Source organism: Gavialis gangeticus, unplaced genomic scaffold, assembly GCF_001723915.1.
Source record: "Gavialis gangeticus isolate Ggan-Ray unplaced genomic scaffold, GavGan_comp1, whole genome shotgun sequence".
Taxonomy (NCBI): Eukaryota; Metazoa; Chordata; order Crocodylia; family Gavialidae; genus Gavialis; species Gavialis gangeticus.
Window position 1 is genome coordinate 48,657,769 of NW_017728995.1, and position 21,628 is coordinate 48,679,396.

Sequence of the window (21,628 nt, forward strand, 5' to 3'; positions counted from 1 at the left end):
TTTTAACTAGAAATCTGCAAAGAGGTGCAATATTTCAAAGGTTATAAGGCAAGCACTCTAATAATCTGCACCTTCATAGCCAAGTCACTTTGAGCCTTTTGGGCCATTGTCTGGCCATGCTCTCACCCCTGCTGCTGTGGCAGTTAGGGGGGAGCACTAGGTGGACCCCCTCACTAGCCAGTTCACTCCAGGCTACTGTCGGGGCCACATCCCCCCAGCACAGCTACCCTGCTGCCAAGGGCATGCTCTAGCACCCCTCGGCTCCCATGCCTGCATTTCCTCAGTCCAGAGGGAATGTCTGTTCACTTGCAAATTGGTTCAGTCTAGGCAGGGTAGACTAAACTGCAAGGATTTAATCAATTCAGGCTCAGGCTTTTTGAATTCCTGTCCCTAGGCCTTGGGTCCCAGTACCATTCTTGCTGCTGCAAAGTGTCCTGCCTGTTCTGCTCCCTGTACTGATGGTGGAGCTGTCAGAACTGTGTTTCCTGGCTTGCTGACTGCCTTTTCGCAGCAGGAAGAATTTTTCCCCCCTGGAAAAACCCTAGTAGGATTTTCCACCTTCCTCAAATTGTCCTGTAAGCCTGGTGTTTGGGCAGAGTAGGATAGATGATAGGGGCTGGAAGGGACCTCACGAGATCATCAGGTCTAGCCCCCCTGCACTTGGGCAGGAAAGGCTGCTGAGGTCACATGACTCCAGCAAGATGCACATCAAATCGGGAAAAAGTATTTAAAAATGAAATAGGAAAAGCTAATAAATATCAGCAAAGATTGTTAGAACTTGTAGCCAATGTCCAGTGAGAATCAGACATTTGAAAACTCACCTCATGGTATAAATGTGATTACAGGGCCTGGGGGAGACTGGTGGAGCTTTTTGGCCTGTGAGAAGGGGGTAGTCGGATGTCTCTTTGGATCAAGGCCTCCCTTGACTATACCCTGAATATCACTTGCTTGGGGAGAATGGTGGAATTCAATATTCGGCTAAATCAAAAAGCAGATTCTGTGAAAGGGAGACAACACTCATTCCTTGGTTATATGACATAAGACTATTCAATCCCACACTGGGCTTAATTAGTGCTTAGCAGTTTAGGTCAAACCTCTCCTCCACCCTCATAATTATTGTAAATTACCCAAGCTTCGTTCTACCGCTTTAAATCCATCCCTCTGTCTTTGCTATATTTTTCTATACCCTGCTGAAATGTAAAGAATAGAAATATGCTTGTTTCAGTAATAACTCATGTTTAAAATATATGCAGTGGTATGAATTGGTCATGCTAATTCAGGCAGCAAAGTTTTTGCTGCAAGACAATGCGTGTTTTTAAGCTTTTGCAGAAATGATTAATTTTGAATTTTCCGAGGATGTGGGGAATGTTGACACTCCCTCCAAAATGCTGCTTAAACAGCTTTTGTGGCAGAAGCTCCAAGAGGAATCACCAGCAGGCACAGGGCTGCAGTTAAGCTCCATTGGATTTCATGAGCCATTGCCACTGCTGTTCTTGCTGGTGAAAAATGGATCCAAGTAACTGTGAAATCTTGTGGCTATCTCTCCACCACCCTCTCATAACAAGCCTTACCTGATAATTTAACTGTGGCTGCTACTAATACTAAATTTCCCTCAATGGTAAATAGGGAAGGAAGAGAAAAATCTTCCACAGAATGACATAGTTACTAGGGAGCAACTGTTCTACAACCCTACACGCTCACCCAGTTCAGAGGTTTGATTTCCTTTTTCTGTAGCAGCTGATTTAGGCTTTGTGTGGGTGAAGTGCATTTTGTGCTTAGGTTCCACGGCTGCTGCATAATTTCTTTACAATTGGATCAACATGATAGTTTTAAAAGAGAATTTTAGGTCAGTATAACTACATTTTCCTTTCTGATTAGTATCAGATGAGGGGGAAATAAATAGAATGGCTGATTGAGCTAAAGCAAGTTTTGTGTGAATACAACTAAAAACTATAATATATTTACAAGAATTTTTTTTTTTATCCTAAGTAACCTAGGAACAAGAATTAGTCAAGGACTGGGAAATATTTACTATATAGAAACTGCTACCACCATTTTAAATACACAATTTTAAAAGTTTACATTTTACAAGAATTCAGTAAAAATGTCTGAAATATATTCATAATGATCATAATGTCACTCGTATGGTGATGATAATTCCGTTAACTTATTTTAGTGGTATTAGATTTACATATCTACTTCAAAGAGTTTAGGGCAAAATTTCTACCAGCTGCTAAAACAGAGGCCATATAACTAATTTTCTTATTCTCTGGGATATTTTCCAAAATACGTGCAGTTCTACCTAATCGTTAAAATGCTGAGGACCAGATATATGAGCAATATATGCAAATATTTAATCTTGATTCAGGAATAACTTCAGCATACTTCTAGCTTTAAGTCTGTACTAATATGTGAAAATGGAATTGCAGTATATGCTTAGACAAGCTTAAACATCCTTCTTGACTAGAAATGCTTTCCTTAATTGATTCTTGTGTTTAGCACTCAACTTTTCTAGAAGCAGAAAAGCTTTACCAGACTTAGCAGTTGTGGAATTCATATTAAAACATCATTTCCTTTCTGCTGTATGTCAAGGAAATTTGTGATCAGTGAAGAACTTGTAGGATTGCCCTGTGAACTAACAAAAGCAATACAAAACCTGAATATTTTTTTCCAGGATGATTGTCATAGTCTAAGTAATTTAAATGCAATTAAGTCTGGTTCTTTGCCTCACTGGAGTATTTCAGTGGTTGTACATGCCATAAAAGTCTCTGAAAGCCTCCCTTGGCCACCCATTTAAAAAAAATGGCTTCAGCTGTTCATCCATAAATGTGTCAAAATCATCAGATGTGTTTCCACTTTTGCAAAGATCTGCTGTCTATTATGTCAGTTTTCATAGCAGGAAATTATGCACAACAGACAAACATTAGCTTGGATCCACAAAATGGCAGTAATTTTAGCCATAAGCTGTTGCAATCCATCTCCCCCAAAGTTACATTTGCACTGGATAAGCCTCATTACACAGGCAGAACTTCCATTGTTTTCAGAAGGAAATCTGCACGAGTAGGGGATGCAGGCTGAGGTCTTAAAAGAGACAAATATATTTTTAACACTCTTGAGCATCTTAACAAGTTATTTTTTTATTAAGGTTTCATTTAGTCTCTCTAGTAACTGATGCCATTTTAAATTGGAATTGGCTGAACGAGGATTTCTGTTTCACTACAAATTACCGAAACAATTGCAGGGAGCAGCCATAGTCCCTGTTCCTGAGGCAAATCCAGTAGGTGTGTATGCTCCAGTGCTGTATCTCACAGCTTCCTGGGTCTTCAGCCCTGGGGGAGATCAACCAGGAATCCAGGTAGGGTTCTGATGGTGGCCATTCGTCTGGTTTTATAGAGGACAGTCCAGTTTTCTGGTCTTATGTCCTCTATTGATATCAAACTTTATGTCCTCTATTTTTCATCGCTTGGCATACCCCCTCTCCCCGCCCTGCTGCCAACACCGCCGCAGTTGCCTGTGAGAGCTAGCCATGCCTCTCACCACCAACCTCCAGAGGCATGCAACATTCATGGTGGTTATACCTCTATATTTGAGGTACCTCGATGGTCACCCTAGATGCAGCCCAGACTTTCAGTAAATCTGTCCAACCCAAGATGTTTGAAACCAAGTTCTTTGGTCTCAAAGGGTCACCATTTTTTAATTAAACAAAGTTCTGTCAGAAGATTTCTGACCAGCTCTAAATATAACCAACTTAAGTACTGTGGAGCCAATCTCAAATAGGTTTTATGGTATGTGTGACATGACTGTAAAGATGGGTATATGTACAGCAGGCTGAATGGACGTAAGGATGGTGAGATGATATATACAAGTGAGAAGAAGGAACAGCACATTGTTATTCCGTATATGAATGCTCTGCTTCCCTCCCATTCACCTATGCCATCTCCACAACTACTGTCTCTCTCTTCCTATGCTTGTGATGACAAAGTTACCCTTAAAGGCTTCCAAGTAGTCACAGCAAGATGGGGAAGAGGGTAGGGGAAGAGGGCTGTCAACCACCTGGGTTGACGGAGTGGTTGGCCATCAGTAGGGAAAAATGTTTGCTACTCCAAGCTCAGTCACCAGAGGATCGATTGTTGGGGGAACTGTAATCCCCTTTTGGCAGCAGCACGTTCTCCACTTTCTGGGTGCAAATTTCCTTTTGAGGCTATCAGCCAGAAACTGCCTGGAGCCATCCTACCCATTCATTCAGCTTCACGCTAGTTGACAGCTATTTAACTGAGAGGAACCTATGCACGCATACTCACACATACACCTTTCCCAGTTTAATTTGCTCACAGTGGAATATCCTTCCCAAAAGCCAAGCTGCTATATTGTTATATAGTAACCAGAGGGTGCAGAGGTACATACTCTGCCCATGTAGTAGGCAAGAGGTTGGATAACTATCTAGAAACTGTATTGTTTTTGGCCTTCTCTTAGTGAGGAGTCAGTGGGTGTTTCTTCCCGTCATTGCTAACCAAGGCACTTACCTGGGTCTTCATCGCTTTGGATCTACAGATTCATCCAGGCCTGGAAGTTGCTGCAAATCCTACATAGCAAGCACCGCTAATGCCAGGAATAATATTCAGTGTTAATCCCAATTTACAAAAATCATGGAGTCATAAATATTTAACAGCTTTAGTTCTGACATGCTTGGTAAAAGGACAAGATACAAATAGGCCAATCCTGGTGGAATACTGTTATCTACACTTATAAATGATGTAGAAATGTAAAATGGCATATTATGCCAGATGCAGTAATTCACTACAATAAAATCCCATAAAATATGATGCTTGTTTTATAATACAAGAAGCAATGGAGTATTATAAGGCAATGTCACCCTTATCATTGATTTAATTTGTTCTCACAAATTGAGTTATTATTGGTTGATATTGTTAGTTCAGTAAATGGGCTTTTATGTTATAAGCCAGTATGATTTTAGTGCTTCAGCAGATATTAATATGGACAGTGATTTTTAGACATACCCTAGCTCCAATAAGACATAAAATAAAAGTCCTGACCACTTATGGATATGAAATCTTCTGGCACTTTTCATGGGTATACTGAGTCTATTTTAGCATCCTGGCCATATTGCAGTTCAGGCTCCTGAGTTCGAGTTGCTTAAACTCTGTGCTTTGTAACTATCTGACTTTTCCTTCTGACTTTCTTTCTCCCTTTCCTGCACTTTAAAAAATAACATCTTACAATTATTTTGATAAATATGGTATGCTATATAGTCAGTAACTGTAAAAACATTAATTGGTTAATTACATCAGAAAATAATAGTATTTTATTATAATGTTTTCCGATTGGTACCAGGAGTTGGGATTCAATTTAGTTTTTAGGATTAGGACATTGCCTGGAATGGCTGTCAAGAGACTAGGAGTCTCAGTTGCATCATTTCCTCATTTCCCCGGCAGTTAAACAGATATTGCTTCAGGAAGATGGTATACAAATCATTTTATCCCATAATTATGAAGCAGATTGGTACGAGTATCAACACACAATGTTCCAACATGCTTTGCAGCCTTAGGCAAGCTTCTACTGTATCTCCTCCTGTAAAATCAATTATGTGGATATTTTTGGTCATTATTGCTGGGAAAGTAACACTGTTGTATCTGGACGAGAAGCATATGGGCTTAGGTCTCATAGTAGGAGGTGGGATTGTACTTAGTGCTGATTAAGCAGTGCATCACTGGAAAAGTTTTTGTGCAGTGCACTGTTTTACAGATGTGAAATTAAATAGAGATTATGCCTATTTCTGGTATTGGCTCAGATGCACATTAAAGATGTCTTGACATTATTCAGAAAGAATAAGGAAATGTCCATTGTGGTAAAAAATACTCTGGATGTATAGTAAATGGTGCTGTTGTAAGTGATTGTGATAGTAGGCAGAGTGTTGGTGAGTGCCTTTTTTATATTCACATGACCATTCGAGTGCAGCTAACGTAATTCATTACTCATTTGAGAGAGAGAATATAAAAAGCACTATAAAAATCCAATCCAGTGTAATACAGTCTTGGCACATAGATTGCCTAATTGGTCCTTTTCCAAAAGAAACAGACAAGTTAAATTCAGGGGAGACAATCTTATGGTTGTTAAAGCTTTAAATCAACCATGCTCATTTACAAATCTCTGCAAGCAGCATTAGGGAGAAATACACTAATCCCAACATCAGCGCTTCACTCTGCCTATGACAAGAGAACAGAGCAGTCAGTCACCTTCTTTTAAAGAACAACTGAACTACTAGCTAAAATAGTGATGATTTTACATCACAAATGCAGAATGCATCAATGTTAAGCTTTGCCAAATCGTAACTATTGACTATATAGAGTTAGTATTCACATCTCATGCTCTTAGCATTCATGAAGAGACAGAGCTCTTAATATATCAGGACGCTGGAATCAGCATAGAAGGAAGTCATGAGCTCTTAATATATCAGGATGCTGGAATCAGCATAGAAGGAAGTCATGAGCTTAATATGCACTAACACTTGATGTCAGGAATTCAGATGGCCATTATTCTCTTTATAGTGGATAAAGGGAAACCGAGGCATGAACCAAGGCATGTTAAAGAGGATGGAGTATTTTAAATCATAAGACTAACCAACAAAGTTTTCTTTGCAATTTAGAATAATATGTACTCTTTACAATCCTCAAAATGCAGTGGTACATCATTTAAAGATTCTTGGTATAATATCATGGCACAGGAAAAAATGACATTTGTCCCAAAAGTTTTTTGTCCCTGCTTATCTTAGTGTAACATTTTTGGGAAAACATCAGCATAGCTATGTCAATGTCTCAGTGACAAGCCTGCTAGTAATTATTGAAAACATCAGTTTCCCCTTCCTCCTAACTTCATTGCATATTCAAAAGATGGTAGAAAAGAAAGGCATCATGATGATGAAAAAAAATGAAGCAGTGCATCCTTTATTGGAATCAACTTCTCTGCTGATTTAATAAATAAATAAAGGTCAAATGCAACAGTGTATTAATTGATAGAATTGGCCCTTTATGAAGATCAGTGGACAACAACTACATTTTCATTGTCTTCCTTGTGCTAGGCTACAATGCTGTGATGCGATGTCACAACATCAGGATGCTGTGCAGCATTTATAGGCCATATTGGTAATCTGCAACCTTGTGTTGCAGCAATATTACAGTATATGGTGGATTAATTTTTGATCCTTAACATTTTATCTTAAGATTACTGTCTTGATTAGAAATAGAATTCTCTTTGCTTTTCATCTTAGAGAATGACGAAATGCAAGGAGATTTGCTGAAACTTTGTACATGTTGTCACTCTACAACTCCCTTCCCCTCTCTGCCCAAGGCTTTTCTGTAGCACATTCTTTCTAGCATCTAAATCTCCTAACATCTGTGAGACTAAGGAAAACTAAGCACTGGTTGTGGTAATGCTCAGGAGTTCTTCCATAATGAAATCTCTTGAATGTGTTCTGTTTCTCTTCCGGCTCCACGGTGCTTCCAGTGTATGGTCTCTGTGACCTTGAGGCTTAGCTTTTTTAAGGGGCATAGGTTATACTTGGCATCCATCTTTAACCCCACAGAGATTTCCAGATATAAAATAATTCCATGCCACCTCATGCTGGCCATGTGGTTGGATGGAGAACAAGGAAATAACATAACACACACTGAATTTTGTAGGAATGCTTCACACTTCAGGGAATGCCTTTAGTACTGTAGAAGTCCCCAAATCATTTCAGTATGCTAGTGGATTAGGATGACCAGTCTGTGATGTTTCATATTGCTCACTGGCAATACAATTTAGCAGATTTGTGCAGGCCTGAGGAAGGGTCGATTCTTGCCAGAGAGGCATCAACATTCTGGCATGTGTGTGGGGAGAGGGGTGAGTGGGTTGGGAAGCCATAACACAGGAAAATGAATGCATGTGTGAAACATACACTATGATTCACCAGGCATGTATTTTCCACTTTTACTTTGTATTTCCTCTTCAGTGGCTGCTGTAGATTACACTTTATTTCATCTTTATATCTTGCATGCTTTTGCTTATTTTTTAAATGTGGGTTTGTGCAAAGTGAATGTAAAATTTATACCAAAAAGAGTTGTAACCCAGCATGTGTATGTATTATTTCCCCAGGTTTTATACTGGGTTCCTTCTCAGTGATTTACATGCTAGCAAATTTGCCTCTCCAGTCTCTATAATTTACACAATTGGCCCTTTGCACACTAGGCTTGTAGTAAGAAGGCAGTGGGTGTGTTTTCCCATCATTATTAACTAAGGTCCTAGCTAAAACCCCCTTACCATTCACACGGGAAACACTCTTACTAGCTTTGAGTCCTGGCTGCCTTGCCTGAGTGGGGCATAGAGCTTAAAATCTAAGCTTCACATTCACTCTGCCCAAAACGTTTCTACCTTTGCAAAGGGGGCAGAGGTGTGTATACAATAGCCCTTCAATGCCTTTATAGATTTGATAGGTTTCATAGATTTTCTGGGGTCAGAAAGGACCTCAGTAGATCAAGTCCAACCCCCTGCCCTGGGCAGGAAAGTGCTGGGGTCAGATAACCCCAGCCAGGTGCTTGTCCATTCTTCTCTTAAACACCCCAAGGTAGGGGAGAGCACCACCTCACTTGGAAGCCCATTCCAGACTCTGGTAGCCCTTAGCGTGAAGAACTTCTTCCTGATGTCCAGCCTAAATCTGCTCTCTGTCAGTTCCCATACTTCCTCTGAATGATAGCTTCCAAATTTTATTGAGTTGACTGGAAAATAATCCCAGAGCTTCTGCTAGATATATCCCGAGACACACAAGGGAAAGTGCAGAAACAGTGAGCACACAGTAACCCTGGGGTGGCCATGTTACGGGATCTGGGCTAGGCTTACCAAATCCTCTGAGTGCCAGTTACCTCTGCAGTAAAGTTAAATTCAGTGTGACCAACCCCCATGACTTGATCATTTGTTTCCTTGGGTTTGGTGTTTTTTAGAAAGCTGCAATTGTTAGAATTGCATGCTTGCATGAAAATCTTTTAAAAAATAAGTTTTTAATTTTTTTAAATTATATTTTAAGAAGGAAATTCTTACCATTATGATTACAGGAAAGCAGTTTAAAAGTGAATCTAAAATGATTAAGCAAATGAACTACAGATTAAAAACTTTTTAATCTTATGATTTTGAAACCTGACGCCAGGTTTTTGATCCCTTGGAATAGCTACACTGTCAGATGTTCTGAAAGGAAGTTTCTGAGTGTTTTTCACAATACAGTAGGAGTTTGAGACTAGGGATATAAGGTAATCAGCATACAATTTATAAAAGCAAATTTTAAAATTTTGTCATCATCTGACATCCGTGAAAATCTTTTCATTGATGTTAATGACAGCTCAATAAACTCAATAGATATTATATGGATTGCATTAAAAAGTCAGCAGTCACCACCATCCTATTTGTGTCCCTACTTAAGAAACAGTGTGGACCAAAAGGATTCTTTTTTTTTTTTTAACTTGTTGGGCAGAGTGATCAATCATCTACCTATATGACATTTTTCCTGTTGTGGCTGCAGTCTTTCTGCTGCTAGCTCTTTGTACAGTGACTTCCAAACCATAGAATAGAATGTGGGTGATTTTTTTTTTCCATAAGCAAGTCTAGACAGAAACTTCCCACCCAAGGCAGTTACAATAATTTTGAACCTAGAGTTCATTAATCAAAGTTGGATCTGATTTTTTCAGGTCTTCTCCAGGGACAAATTTCTGCCACTGACTTATATTGCTGTGTGAAACTAACACTTCAATCCTGCAGTCCCACCATAGAATCTAAATTTAGGTTCCAGCATTTCCCATCCTCTTTTTTGAGCCTACGGCCATTATACCCCTGGTCTCTCTCTCTCACCTTTGTACAGGTGAATTGGAGGTAGTTTTCCTTTTCCATTTAGCAATTCTCAGAAAAGTCCCAGAAGTTATTTCCCAATTCAGTCTGCCTTTCAAATCCTTCTAAGAATTTGGCCTTCTAAGTTTTTGCCTGTCTCCTACTCCAGTGGTTCTCAAGCCATGGTCTGCTGGGTCACAGTAAGTAGTTCACATCTAGTCTCCAAGGTTTCCAGATGATGGATAGTCTTGTCTGGTCTTGAATGATTTCCTCATATAGTGTCTCACAATCCTTTTCTAAGCATCATTTGCGGATTGGTCTTCCCGTGAACTGAGGGGTTGGCCTTTGGCCAAGTCATTGCTTAGTATTGCCAGGGGTTGTCCTTTACCTAACTTTTGACATGTCTGGTGATACCTTTTATTAGACCCATTTCATAGTTGGGAAAGATGTTAAACAAGTTTTGGGGCACAAAATACCCTTCCCCAGGTCTGGAAAAGAAGCAGATACAGCCTAAACTAAATATCATTTAGAACAGTTATTTTGTTTTGCCCCATTATGCATGTGAAAGTCATCACTTGAAAATGGGCAGTAATACTGTTATATGAGATAGTTGCAGATCAAATAAAGAACAGCTGAAATAGATAAATCTAATGATGCTTATTTTTAATAAGATCTTTCAAAAGAGAAGGTGCCTGCAGTCTTGACCTAAGCAGATGTCTTTCTTGGGAGGCTGTTACTACCAGCTGTTACTGCTTTGTAAAGGCCTCCCAAACCATTGGGCATCATTGGAGCTCACTGGATCCAGCTGTTGTATGAATTGGAATAGAAAGGAAAAAATTCCCTACCTATAAATTAGGTTTCCAAGCTAAACTATTCAACAATCTGGTACCTTCCTAAGGTACCTTTAGATCCGAATATGGTAGTCCCTGATGCCCAGGTCCATTATTATTGTTTACATTTTTAATATCTATGTTGAAAAGCTACAGAAGAATCTAATTTATCGAAGTGGGGGAAATACTGAGCTGGGAAGAAATTTCATGGATGTCAATGGAGCAAGTTGAAAGACTCAACGCAAAATGTCAAATACTCTGTTGGAGAAACCAGTTTCATAAGTAGGGAAAATTTTTCTTTCTGGAATTCTGTTTTGGTTTAGGGAAAATGCTGCGTGGTACCAGGTCTTGCATATTGTGATAGTTCTGTGGATTTTTTTCTAATGGTGACCAACATATTGCATGTATTTTCTTTGAAAAAGTCATGTGTGAGAGTGCTTTCTGACCTTTCTTTTCCCTTCTGTTGCTTTGTTACTTTAAAAAAAAAAAAGACTCTTAGAATTAGACAGATGTTGTCTCTCACTCTGTCTGTAATGCATGAGCTTTTTATCTGTGAAAGTGTGCCTGAATTCTTGGTAGGCTCTTTCATTTCTATTTTTGTTCTATATATATTGAGGCATTTTGAATTTACCTCTTATCGGGCTGTTACCATTGAGCTCTTTTTATTCTACCACCCCCTCAGGCAATAATCATACTATTATGATGTGGTTTACCAAGGAATAATCCGGCTTCTGACAGGAGAAACCATGAGGCTGAATGCCAAATGGTTTATCCTAACAGGGAAACTGGGTTACTGCCAAGTAAAACAGTGCAGTGGTACTTTTACTCCTAGCAAGCTACCAGCATTTAAGAAGTGTCAGTGCACAAAAGGGCAAGGGAGTGAATTAGCATTCAGCTAATGGAAACAACTGAAATTAAAGTAAGTCATTCATTTTGCAGATTCTCTCACAATAAGATTGTCTAGATTCAGTTGAAACAGTTCTTTTTAAAAAAAAGAATTCCTGAGTATAATAAATGGGCTTATACAATGCTGCAGGACACTGTGATGGTCTTTACTATTACCTTCAGAGCAGACAAATTATTAGGAAATAATCAGATTGAAAATGAATGTTGTGACTGGTCATGCTGGCTCTCGTACGGTGGTCTAACATGGATATGCTCAGCTCAGCAGCAACATTATGTGACTATACATAACAAAATTCATTAATACCTTAATGTACAAAGAGTAATGGAAAATGAGGCCTGGTGCAGTTAATAAATGCAAGGAGAATACAAGAGTTGAGCTGTAACATTGTTCCTTATCTTTCTGTCACAGCAGGATAAACCCAAATTTTTGGAGCCTTTGGATTATGAAGCTGTCATCACAGAGATTGAAAGGAACTTTGAGGATTATCCTCTAAAAGATCTCCTGTTTTTCCCCAATGATGACTTTTCAGTAAGTATGGTACAAATGTGATTTATGGTCATTTTTACAGTATTAATATTTAGTGGTAGTGGAACAGGCAGAGATAGAGGGGCTGTTTCATGTGTCTTAATGCCTCCTTCTATCTGCTTCCCATTCCCATACATATAAACACACATACACTTTTCAAGACAAGAACCAGTTTAAAATATCAGTCATCAGCCAGGGATTTCAAAATCTCACAACATACGTTGTCTTGTTTTACCTACTTGTTTGGTGCCAACAGCAAGGGTACCGCAGTTCTATTTGTTTCACTCAGCTCTAGCCCAACTCTTCATATACTGATTCATAATATATTTTGGAATCCTTCTAACTCTCTTTCAATTAATAAGTTTAGCTATTGAAATCAAACAGCCTACGATCACTGATGCTCGCTGTCTGGCATTTATTCAAACCCCTGTTACCACAATTCAGATTATGCAGATAAAAGTAAATCCACCTGGATTTTCACATTTAAAAAATAAGGAACAAATCTCAGAAAGTTTGAACTTCTCTATAGAAGAACATGCTGCTGGCTCTGGGGCATTCTGTATGGCCCCGAGGCCATGGACCCTAGAAGCACTGGGGTCCCTGACTCCCAGGCCATCTGCATGGTGGAATCGCTTTGAGTCATATGCCCTAGTGAGCCCAGGTTGTAAAAGAGCTACAAACTGAGGAGCGAGGGCTTTCAGGAGGTGGGTATGATTGCACCCTAACTGCTGATGAGAGCAAATCAGCACGGTGCAGGGTGACCAGTGGAGTCCCTCAGGGCTCGGTACGTGGGCGGGTACTCTTTAACAATCTGGATTCGGGAGTCAGATGCAACTGGCAAAGTACATAGATGATACCAAATTATGTGGGAGGACAGTCACACTGCAGGACAGGCTAGGGATACAGGCCAACTTGGACACGATCTCAGGGTGGGCCAACCAAAACCTGATGGCCTTCAGTGCAGAGAAGTGTAAGGTGCTGCACCTTGGTAGGAAAAACCTTCAAAATACTTACAGGCTTGGCAGTGCTATGCTCGGTAGCACCACGACTGAAAGGGACTTGATGATCTTGATTGACCACAAGATGAATATGAGCCACCAGTGCGATGCTGTGGCTGGCAAAGCAAACCAAACTCTGGCTTGCATCCACCAATGCATCTCAAGCAAAACCAGGGAAGTCATCCTCCTACTTTACTCGGCCCTGGTGAGACCGCAGCTGGAGTACTGTATCCAGTATTGGGCCCCCCACTTCTGAAGGGATGTTGAAAAGCTTGAGAGAGTCCAGAGCACAGCCGCTTGTACAGCCTGCCCTCTAGGCCTTGGATCATACAAGGAGAGGCTGAGGGATCTGGGACTCTTCAGTCTGAAAAAGAGAAGGCTCAGGGGGGACTTGGTGGGAGCCTACAATGATCTAAGAGGGGTACATCAGGACCTGGGAGAACAGCTGTTCACCAGAGCTCCGCAAGGGATAACAAGGTCTAACAACCATAAACTCCAGGAAGGCCAATTTAGACTAGACATAAGAAAAAGGTTCTTTACGGTGCGAGTGTCTGAGGTCTGAACAAACTCCCCCCAGAGGTGGTGCAACCACCTACTCTCGACTCTTTCAAAAAACATGTGGATGTATTTCTTGCTGGGGTCACTTGATCCCAGCTGACTTCCTGCCTATGACAAAGGGGCTGGACTTGATGATCTCACAAGGTCCCTTCCAGCCCCTAATGTCTATGAAATCATGATGGCATTTCATCAAAGTAGCTGGGAGTTCTGAGATGCCCATTCTGCAGCAGCAGACAGGAAAATTCAGAAGTAGCTAATATAGTTGGGGGCTTTCAGTGCTTTCAGCTCCTTGTCAGTCTATCAGGCAGATTGCTATAGAGCTGGAAACCTGGAATTCCTAGCAACCTACTAGGCAGACTGTTGCGGAGTCAGATGAGTGAGCTGGCAGAAAACCAGACAGATTGCTGTTGGAACCTTGCCTGGTTTGTTTTGTTTTGTTGCAATTTCTTTTGAATCAAGCTGTTTCTGAGAAAAAAAAAAAGTTTGATTTTGATGATCAGGTTTCTGTAATGGAAAAAAAGTGTGTGCTGTCAGAGAATTTCTGACCAGCACTATCTACCACACTGGGGTTTTTGGCAGGACAGTTTGCAGCACTCCAGGCATCCTGTTGCACCATCATAATCTAATTCACTGTTTGTTTGTTTGTTTGTTTGCTGGCTAAATGGGTATATTTCCTTTCTCAATGTTAACTGGATTTGTTTTGCTTGTGGGACAGAGAGATAGAATTTAAGAGAGTGCTTTCCCATTTCATGGTTGATTCCCAGAGCCATTTTATACAGTAGACAGATGGATTACAGTTGCATTCTGTAATGCAAAATTCAATTTCATAGCTAATCCTGACTTTTATTTGCCTGAGCTGAATTCTTTTCAGCTACATCAACTTAAATCAGAAATAATTCAGTGAAAATCAATTGAGCTAAGCATGCCAAAGGCATGGATAAACAAACTAATTGTAGTAAGTTTAAGGAGTACGAGAACTTACTGTGAAATAACTGATGCACGCCAGTCGTCTGGGTGCCCACTCCCTTACCCTGTGGTAAGTGAAAGCTCAGCTGGGGCAGATTAGCATTCCATGAGGCAGGATGACATTGGTTTAGTTTTCACTTCATTTTACCACGGGGTAAGAGTAGATCCATGGGAGGTTACCACATGTTAGTTTGCCCCACCCTGCCCCCTTTAAACTTACTGTAATTTGCTCATTTGTAATTTGTTCAGATGGAAGGAGAATCAGGCCCCCAGCCTTTCTGCTCATTGCCTGGCTTTGTTTTCCACATTCTTGTTTTTATTTTAAGAGATATTTGGACTCTCGCTTCCGTAGCTATTTCTATATCCCTTCTTATCTTCTTTGGCTCTATTATACTTCAGGTCTGGCTCATTTAGGGTGCTCTTTGATTAGTCTGTCTCAAACTGTTATATAGTGTAATAGTTGCCCTAAGAATTTATGGACCTTATTATTAGCATTAGAAGTGCTTTGTCTCTGTGAGTCTACAAATCCATGCTCATCCAGCCCTGATTTGCACTTAGTTTGTCAGTCCATCATGTGGACTAGGTGCTTATGTATTTTCAAAATAAAACAAAACCCAAATAGTTTAACAGGGAGAGCAAAATGTCTAAGGAGTTCATTCACTTTTTCGTAAGTATTCATTATTTATAATTTGCCTAATATGTTAACTCATTACATAGATTAAAGTGATATGGTCCAGTTGGTGAAAAGCAGCACAGCTCCCTAAGGGTTTGCTCCTGCATTCCCTCTTAAGTGCTTCTTTCTATGATCTTTAATATTTTGTTGCCACAATACTCCCATGAGGGAGGGAGATAACATGGCAATAGGGCTGTGTGAAATTTCTCCGGCTGTTTCAATTCAACACTGTTTTGACTCATTTCAAGCTCAAAACAGCAAAATGGAATTGAAACGAAGGGCTTCAAGACAGCCTCGAAACAAAATGAGGCTAGTCAAAATGTTTCAAAAGTTTTGAAACATTTCAAGTTTTGAAGCCATCAGTGAGGTGGTGGGAGACAGGGGAGAACCAGGGCTGCGCTCCCAGCAGCAGCTGGGAATGCAGCCCTAGCTCTCCCCATCTCCCGCCTTTGGGCTGCAGGAAGCCGATCACAGTGCAGGGGAAGGGAACTGAGCCTGGCTTCAGTTTCCCTCCCAAGCGCTGTGATCGGGTTGGGGAAAAGAACTGAGCCTGATCGTTCAGTTCCCCTCCGCAGCTCTACAATGGGGCTGGGGGTGGGAAGTCAGCCCAGTTAGGCTGAGTTCCCATCCCCAGCACTACAACCAGGCTGAGGATGGGAAACATCGAAACAGCTGTTCTGTTCTGTTCAAAGCTCAAAACTCAAGTTGAAACAGAACAGTGATGTTTCGCACAGCCCTTCACTGCAACGCCATGTGGCAGACCACACAGTTTTCAGGGTGGCCACTGGGTCCATTCTTCTTTCGTACATGGAGAGAATATAACCATATATATTCTGTTACTAAAACACAATTACAGAATTACCGAAGTGACACCAGTAAGGGAGTCATATTGGTCCTTGTGGTTCATTTCTCTTGCTTGTTACTGATTTGTATTGGTCCCAGAACTTCTAGCCGTTGACTCTTTGGCCCACTCACAATCAGTTATTTACTCCATTACCCTGTGGAACAAGTGGTTCATTCTTTCTGCCTGTTGCCCCACTCATTGCCTGCCTTTGGATCACACAAATGGATAAATGCTGCTAACTGAAAATTCTGCTGCTGTGCTGTGAGAGATGAACAATGGAAATTTAAACTGTTAGAAGTGTATGCTGTATCTGTGCCCTGCCGGAAATGCTGGAGGTTACATCCTCTCCAAAATCAGTCCATCCTGCTAGAAGTTTTCCTTCAGCCAGCCCTGGTCATCTTCTTCCTTGACCCCTGTTAGCTTTGGCTGTCTGGCTTGTTTTACACCTTCTGATTCACTAAAATGCTGTTGGGAAAATTATGCAATGGACATGCTGCTCCTTTTTCCAGCTCCTCCTCATCAGATTCTTTCCTCATTTTCTGGGTTAAATTCAAGCCTCACATCTTCACCACTAAGGCCCTACAGAGCTTTGGCCTTGCTTGTATCTTTGTTCTGATCTATTTTCACACTTACCTCAAGACAGCTTTCTTTCTGTCTGAGCCCCCATCTTAATGGTCTTTTCAAGGATATTCTCTGCCCTTGTCTTGGGCTATCCTTTATGCCAGAACCACTTTTGACTTCACAGAGAACCCTCCAGAGTTCTTACTACCTGCATGAAGTGTAGTACTTTAATTCCCCTTATAGGAACAGCAGGCAGGATTCTTCACTGCCTTTATAAAATTGCTGTGCTTTAACCCCGAGCAAAGAATGTATGTAGAGTAGAATACATATAGTATAGATTTAATAGAGACACTAAGATAAAAAATGTGAAAGTTCATTTAATTCTACAGGATGTGAAATTTTTTGTTCCTCTTTTGTTTTCCATTTTGTTAACTCTTTTTTTTAAAGTATCAATCCTGTATCTTACACAGATAATACTGAATACACGATTTGAAGCTGTAAAGTGAAGATTCTAATACTATAGGTTAAGGACACGTGTGAGATTTTGAAAAGTGCCTAAATCAGGAGCAGAAGTGTCACTGACACTCAGTAAGGACTTAACTCCAAAATCACTTACATTATTTTTAAAAATCTTATCCTGTAATATGACCTTTTAAGAGATACATGGGCTTATTTTCCGTGTATCTCTTAAAAGAACTAATTTTTGTATGTGTTCATGTATGTTAAGGGTCAGATTCAAGCTCAGTAAAGAAAAAATAATTCATTCACGTTCTCATCTAAGTAAATAGATATACCATCAGGAACGAATAAGGCTAACACCTTTAAGTGTATCTCCAAAATAATGGAAGGGTCTTGAGATACAGGCAACCTGCTGTTATATAACACCACTCCTTTGTGCAGCAGAAGCTACTTACTTCTCCATCCCTGAGAGAGGTGCAGTGGCTTACTCATAGTGCTTTGGTAGACTATGACATAGAGAGTCTTTCAGGAGATAAAAAAAAGAGTGGGAGGAAGAGGAAATGAAGTGCATTAAATAGCTTTCTTAAATAGATTTCTTTAAAGGCAACATGTATAAAATCTAACATCTATAACAAAGCTGGGTTACATCTGTGATAAAACACACATTGAACTATACCCTTAAATGTGTCAGCCTTATTCTTTACTGTTTGTATATATATTTATTTAGATGAGAACAGGAATTAATCACTTTTCTTTACTGAGCTAGGTACCGACATTCGAAAAGCCTAAGGCAGAATAGATCTAAGTTACATGATGTTCTGTAAGCAGCGCAGTTTAGATTGGTAGTGAACAGAACACACATTTGCCTTGGGGGGTGGGGGAGCAAATCAGACTGGGTTCTGCTATTTTTAAACCAGTCTGTGTGCTAAACTTCTTGTTTTATTATGGGTATAAACCAGTGTTATGTGCTGAACTTCTGTTCTGTTATGGGTATAGACCAGATTCCAATATCTTATACTGGTAAAAGTATAATGTCTGTACCTTGCTGTTAAGACTATGTTGAGGCAGGAAATGTTTTAACTGTACTAGACAAAACTGGGCTAGAGGTTAGTGGTAGTGTGATTTGGTCAATGGGACCTAGGCACTTTTGAAAATACTATCCCCAATCAGTCATTAATATGAAGCAGTACTTGCATTTGACCTTCTATGCAGTTAGAGAGAAAATTGTTAACCTTAACTTAATTGCTCTCTATAAGTAATCAAAACTGTGAGGCTGACAGGTATGTGCATGAATTAATTTGCCTGAGTGTCTCCACAAATTGTTATTAGAAGTAGGAAAACTTTATTTGCCAGATTTTTAGAACTCTGTATACAGTTGCACAAATAGAATTGCACACACATTAGTGCATCATCCTGGCAACTAGGTATGTAAGCCTGGGGCAAATCAAGTGTCCTTTGCCATCAGTAGGAAGGCTCTCTCTGGGCATTGGCTTGGGCCCCTAATTTGTACACCTAATTACCATGCTTGCATGCTCTTTGTATGTGTGTATTAAAAACACATCTATGAATACAGAATGTTATAAAGCTGGGCTTTCATTTTCATGTCCTTTAAAACTGTTTTTAACTCGGTTGTTCTCAGAAGCAAAAGATGCCATAATCAACTGCAATAGTAGATACACCTTAAAAAACATTTCACTTACAGAAGTAGTCATCAAAGAGTTTATACTATGAACAGGAAGTGTGTTTTGGGTTTTTTTGTGGCAAGCCTGAGCTAGTGGTCTGAAAACAGCTAATTCTCAGAAGGGAAGTTCATTGCTGCTTTTAAAACATTTAAGTATAATCTTACTCAAGATCTTGATGTCCCAGTTCTCTGTAAATTGTCTATTGCATTCCTTCAAATTTTAAAGGCTTTTTAACAGACTGTTTGGTCAAGCCCATTTAAATCTATAATTCATAACCCAAGCCCGCTTCTTGCTGAATTTTTGTATTGCTGCATTCCAGTCCCATATGCACAGTACAGGTTTACTGAAAGGCAGTGTTGTACAGTGAGTAGAGCCCCAGTCTGGCAAGCAGCTGACCAGGGCTGTTTTTTTCTCTTCCATTCTCTTGTTATGTGACTTTGATTTAATTTTTATGCCTCCGTTTCTCTACTTGCAAAATGGGGGAAAATAATGCACAGTTGTTTGTGTGTGATGCCTTAACATCTTTTGTTGGAGAAGCACTATATAAATCCTAAGGTTTATTCAAGATTGGCCTTGGTAAAATAATTCAAACTCTCTCTTCCGCTGAATGTCTGTGGTAAATGAATTTCACTAAAAACCAGCTCTACTGCTGACTAAGTAGAAGAGTTTGGGTTTACCATTATAGCTAAGTCACCAGAATGCTAATGTTCTTAGGTGCAGAATAAAGCATTCAGCCCTCTGTTCTACTCGCCACACCTGTTCCACCCACATCATTATCTTGTATAGCATACGGTCTTTAGTAATGATGACATCATGGGACTTCGATTTAAGAACTCGGTGGCTGGTAGGCAAAGTGGCTGTTGATTCTGTTAATGGACCACTGATTCACCAAGGAGCTCTGAATTGTGTAGACAGCCCCCTGATAAAATCAGGGTCTCCATATGAGCAAAATTCCCAGGACTGTTTTGTAATTTGGGGTTTATAAATACCATGTAATGTGGACATCTATACATCCATACTACTGACTTTTTAGATGAGCTGCCCTTCAGTGAAGCATTGAAACAATAAAGATCATAGACATTCACTATGGCTAAATACAGCCACAGAATTTAATATCCTGATAATTTTTTCTACCCCATTTATTTTCTTAATGCTTTTAAAAGAATAAACTACATGGACCTAGGACAACATATGTTTCACTTTGATCATAATGGATGAGTCAAATAGATACTTAGATGGGAAATCTAAAGTTGCTTGTGTAATAGGTGCAGTTGGATGGCATAAAAGGTAACAGTGAACGTATACATGGTCATAGCTGTTCAAAAGAAACAAAATACTGCTGGGAGTAGATATTGACAGGAGTTGTTCAGTTGCACCCAGACAAAATGAAGAGATAACTGGAAATTACCACTATGTTTGCACCAACCTATATAATGTATGCCATACATTTAAAATTACTCAAATGGAAGCTGCTTATTTACACAGTTAGATGAGGCCAAGACATGAATGGCGGGGGCAGAAGGCAAACAAGAACAGAAACATGTTCTTAACCCCTCTGTGCACATGAGTGTTTATTTTTTTCCTTAAATTTTCTAGGTAACGTTTTTGTTGTTTGTTTATTCTCAGATAGATACAATTCCATGGGAAATAAGGACGCTCTCCCTCTCTGTACCTGAAGATGCAGTACAAAAAGCAGAAAACTTATTTGTTAAAGAGGTAAATATCCAATATCTGTACTCCTTGGTTTTAAATAAATCAAGCCATCTTGTTTGTTACATTTATGAGACTGATCATTCTCTCTCTCCTGATTTTATTCCCATTCTGTAAGTAGTACTATATTTTGGTGGTGTGCAGTAAGGTAGGGTTGGCAGCATACCATCTGCAAGTATTAATACTGAATCTAGGAACCTGCTGTTACATCCTGCCTGTCACTGAAACTTCAGTGCCTCAGTACTTCATAGGTTATCTGTTGCTATTATTAGACACAGGTTTTAACATGGACTAGTATTCTGTTTTTGGGGTCTATATTGTAGCTGTATTAACCATTGTCATGTGGGAGGATGTGGAGGGTCTATGCACTATTGGAAGTGTCTAGAAGCTTTTAACCTGTAAAATACAGAGGCAAGTAAATGCTTCATTATACCTAAAGAATCCAGCCAAAGGTGGTATTTGCTGCACTTTTAAAAGAATCTGTGGTGCTTCTAGTACTAATCACCTAACAGAACAGAAAGGAAGCAGGGTTGCATCTTATATGTCTTCACAGGTATCAGTCATTGCCAGTGGTTTTAGCACTCTCCTGCCACTTGCACAGATGGCGGTTGCCTAAATAGCTCTCAGAATTTCCCCACTAGAGCTTTCTGAATTTGTTTCTCTAAAGAAGCTGACATTCCCATTAGAAATACTGATACATAAGACCCAATTTTCAGGGTCTTATGTATCAGAAGTTTTTACTTGCATTTGGAAATTATTATAATCTATACCAGGGATGAGCAATTATTTCAGCTGGAGGGCCGCTTAATGAGTTTTGGTGGGGCATCAACGGCTGCAAAGGTAGCCCTGCCTCTTGATGGGTGTCCCACCCCCTGATCACTATCTTATGATGGGAGGTCCTGCCCCCTAACCCCTGACTTTTGCCACTGGAAGTCTCTCCCCTTGTCCAGGAAGTACTCCATTTGGGAGGGGGGTGGAGTTTACTTGTATATTGTGTGTAGAGGGGGGTGGTTGCAGGAGTATGTGATTGGGGGGGTGGGTATGCGTG

The 21,628-nt window shown here is 40.0% G+C and overlaps 1 protein-coding gene across 5 annotated transcripts in view; it reads left to right on the forward strand.

Annotated features, from left to right (window-relative positions):
* Positions 1-21,628, forward strand: part of DOCK10 (dedicator of cytokinesis 10) — a 236,148-nt gene that overhangs the window by 49,701 nt on the left and 164,819 nt on the right. For 4 of the 5 annotated variants that reach the window (XM_019503641.1, XM_019503638.1, XM_019503642.1 and 1 more), the window contains exons 2-3: positions 12,013-12,132; positions 20,497-20,586. In XM_019503641.1, coding sequence (XP_019359186.1) covers positions 12,013-12,132; positions 20,497-20,586 — 210 coding nt within the window. The remainder of the gene's footprint in view (positions 1-12,012; positions 12,133-20,496; positions 20,587-21,628) is intronic. The other variant, XM_019503639.1, reaches the window with a different exon arrangement.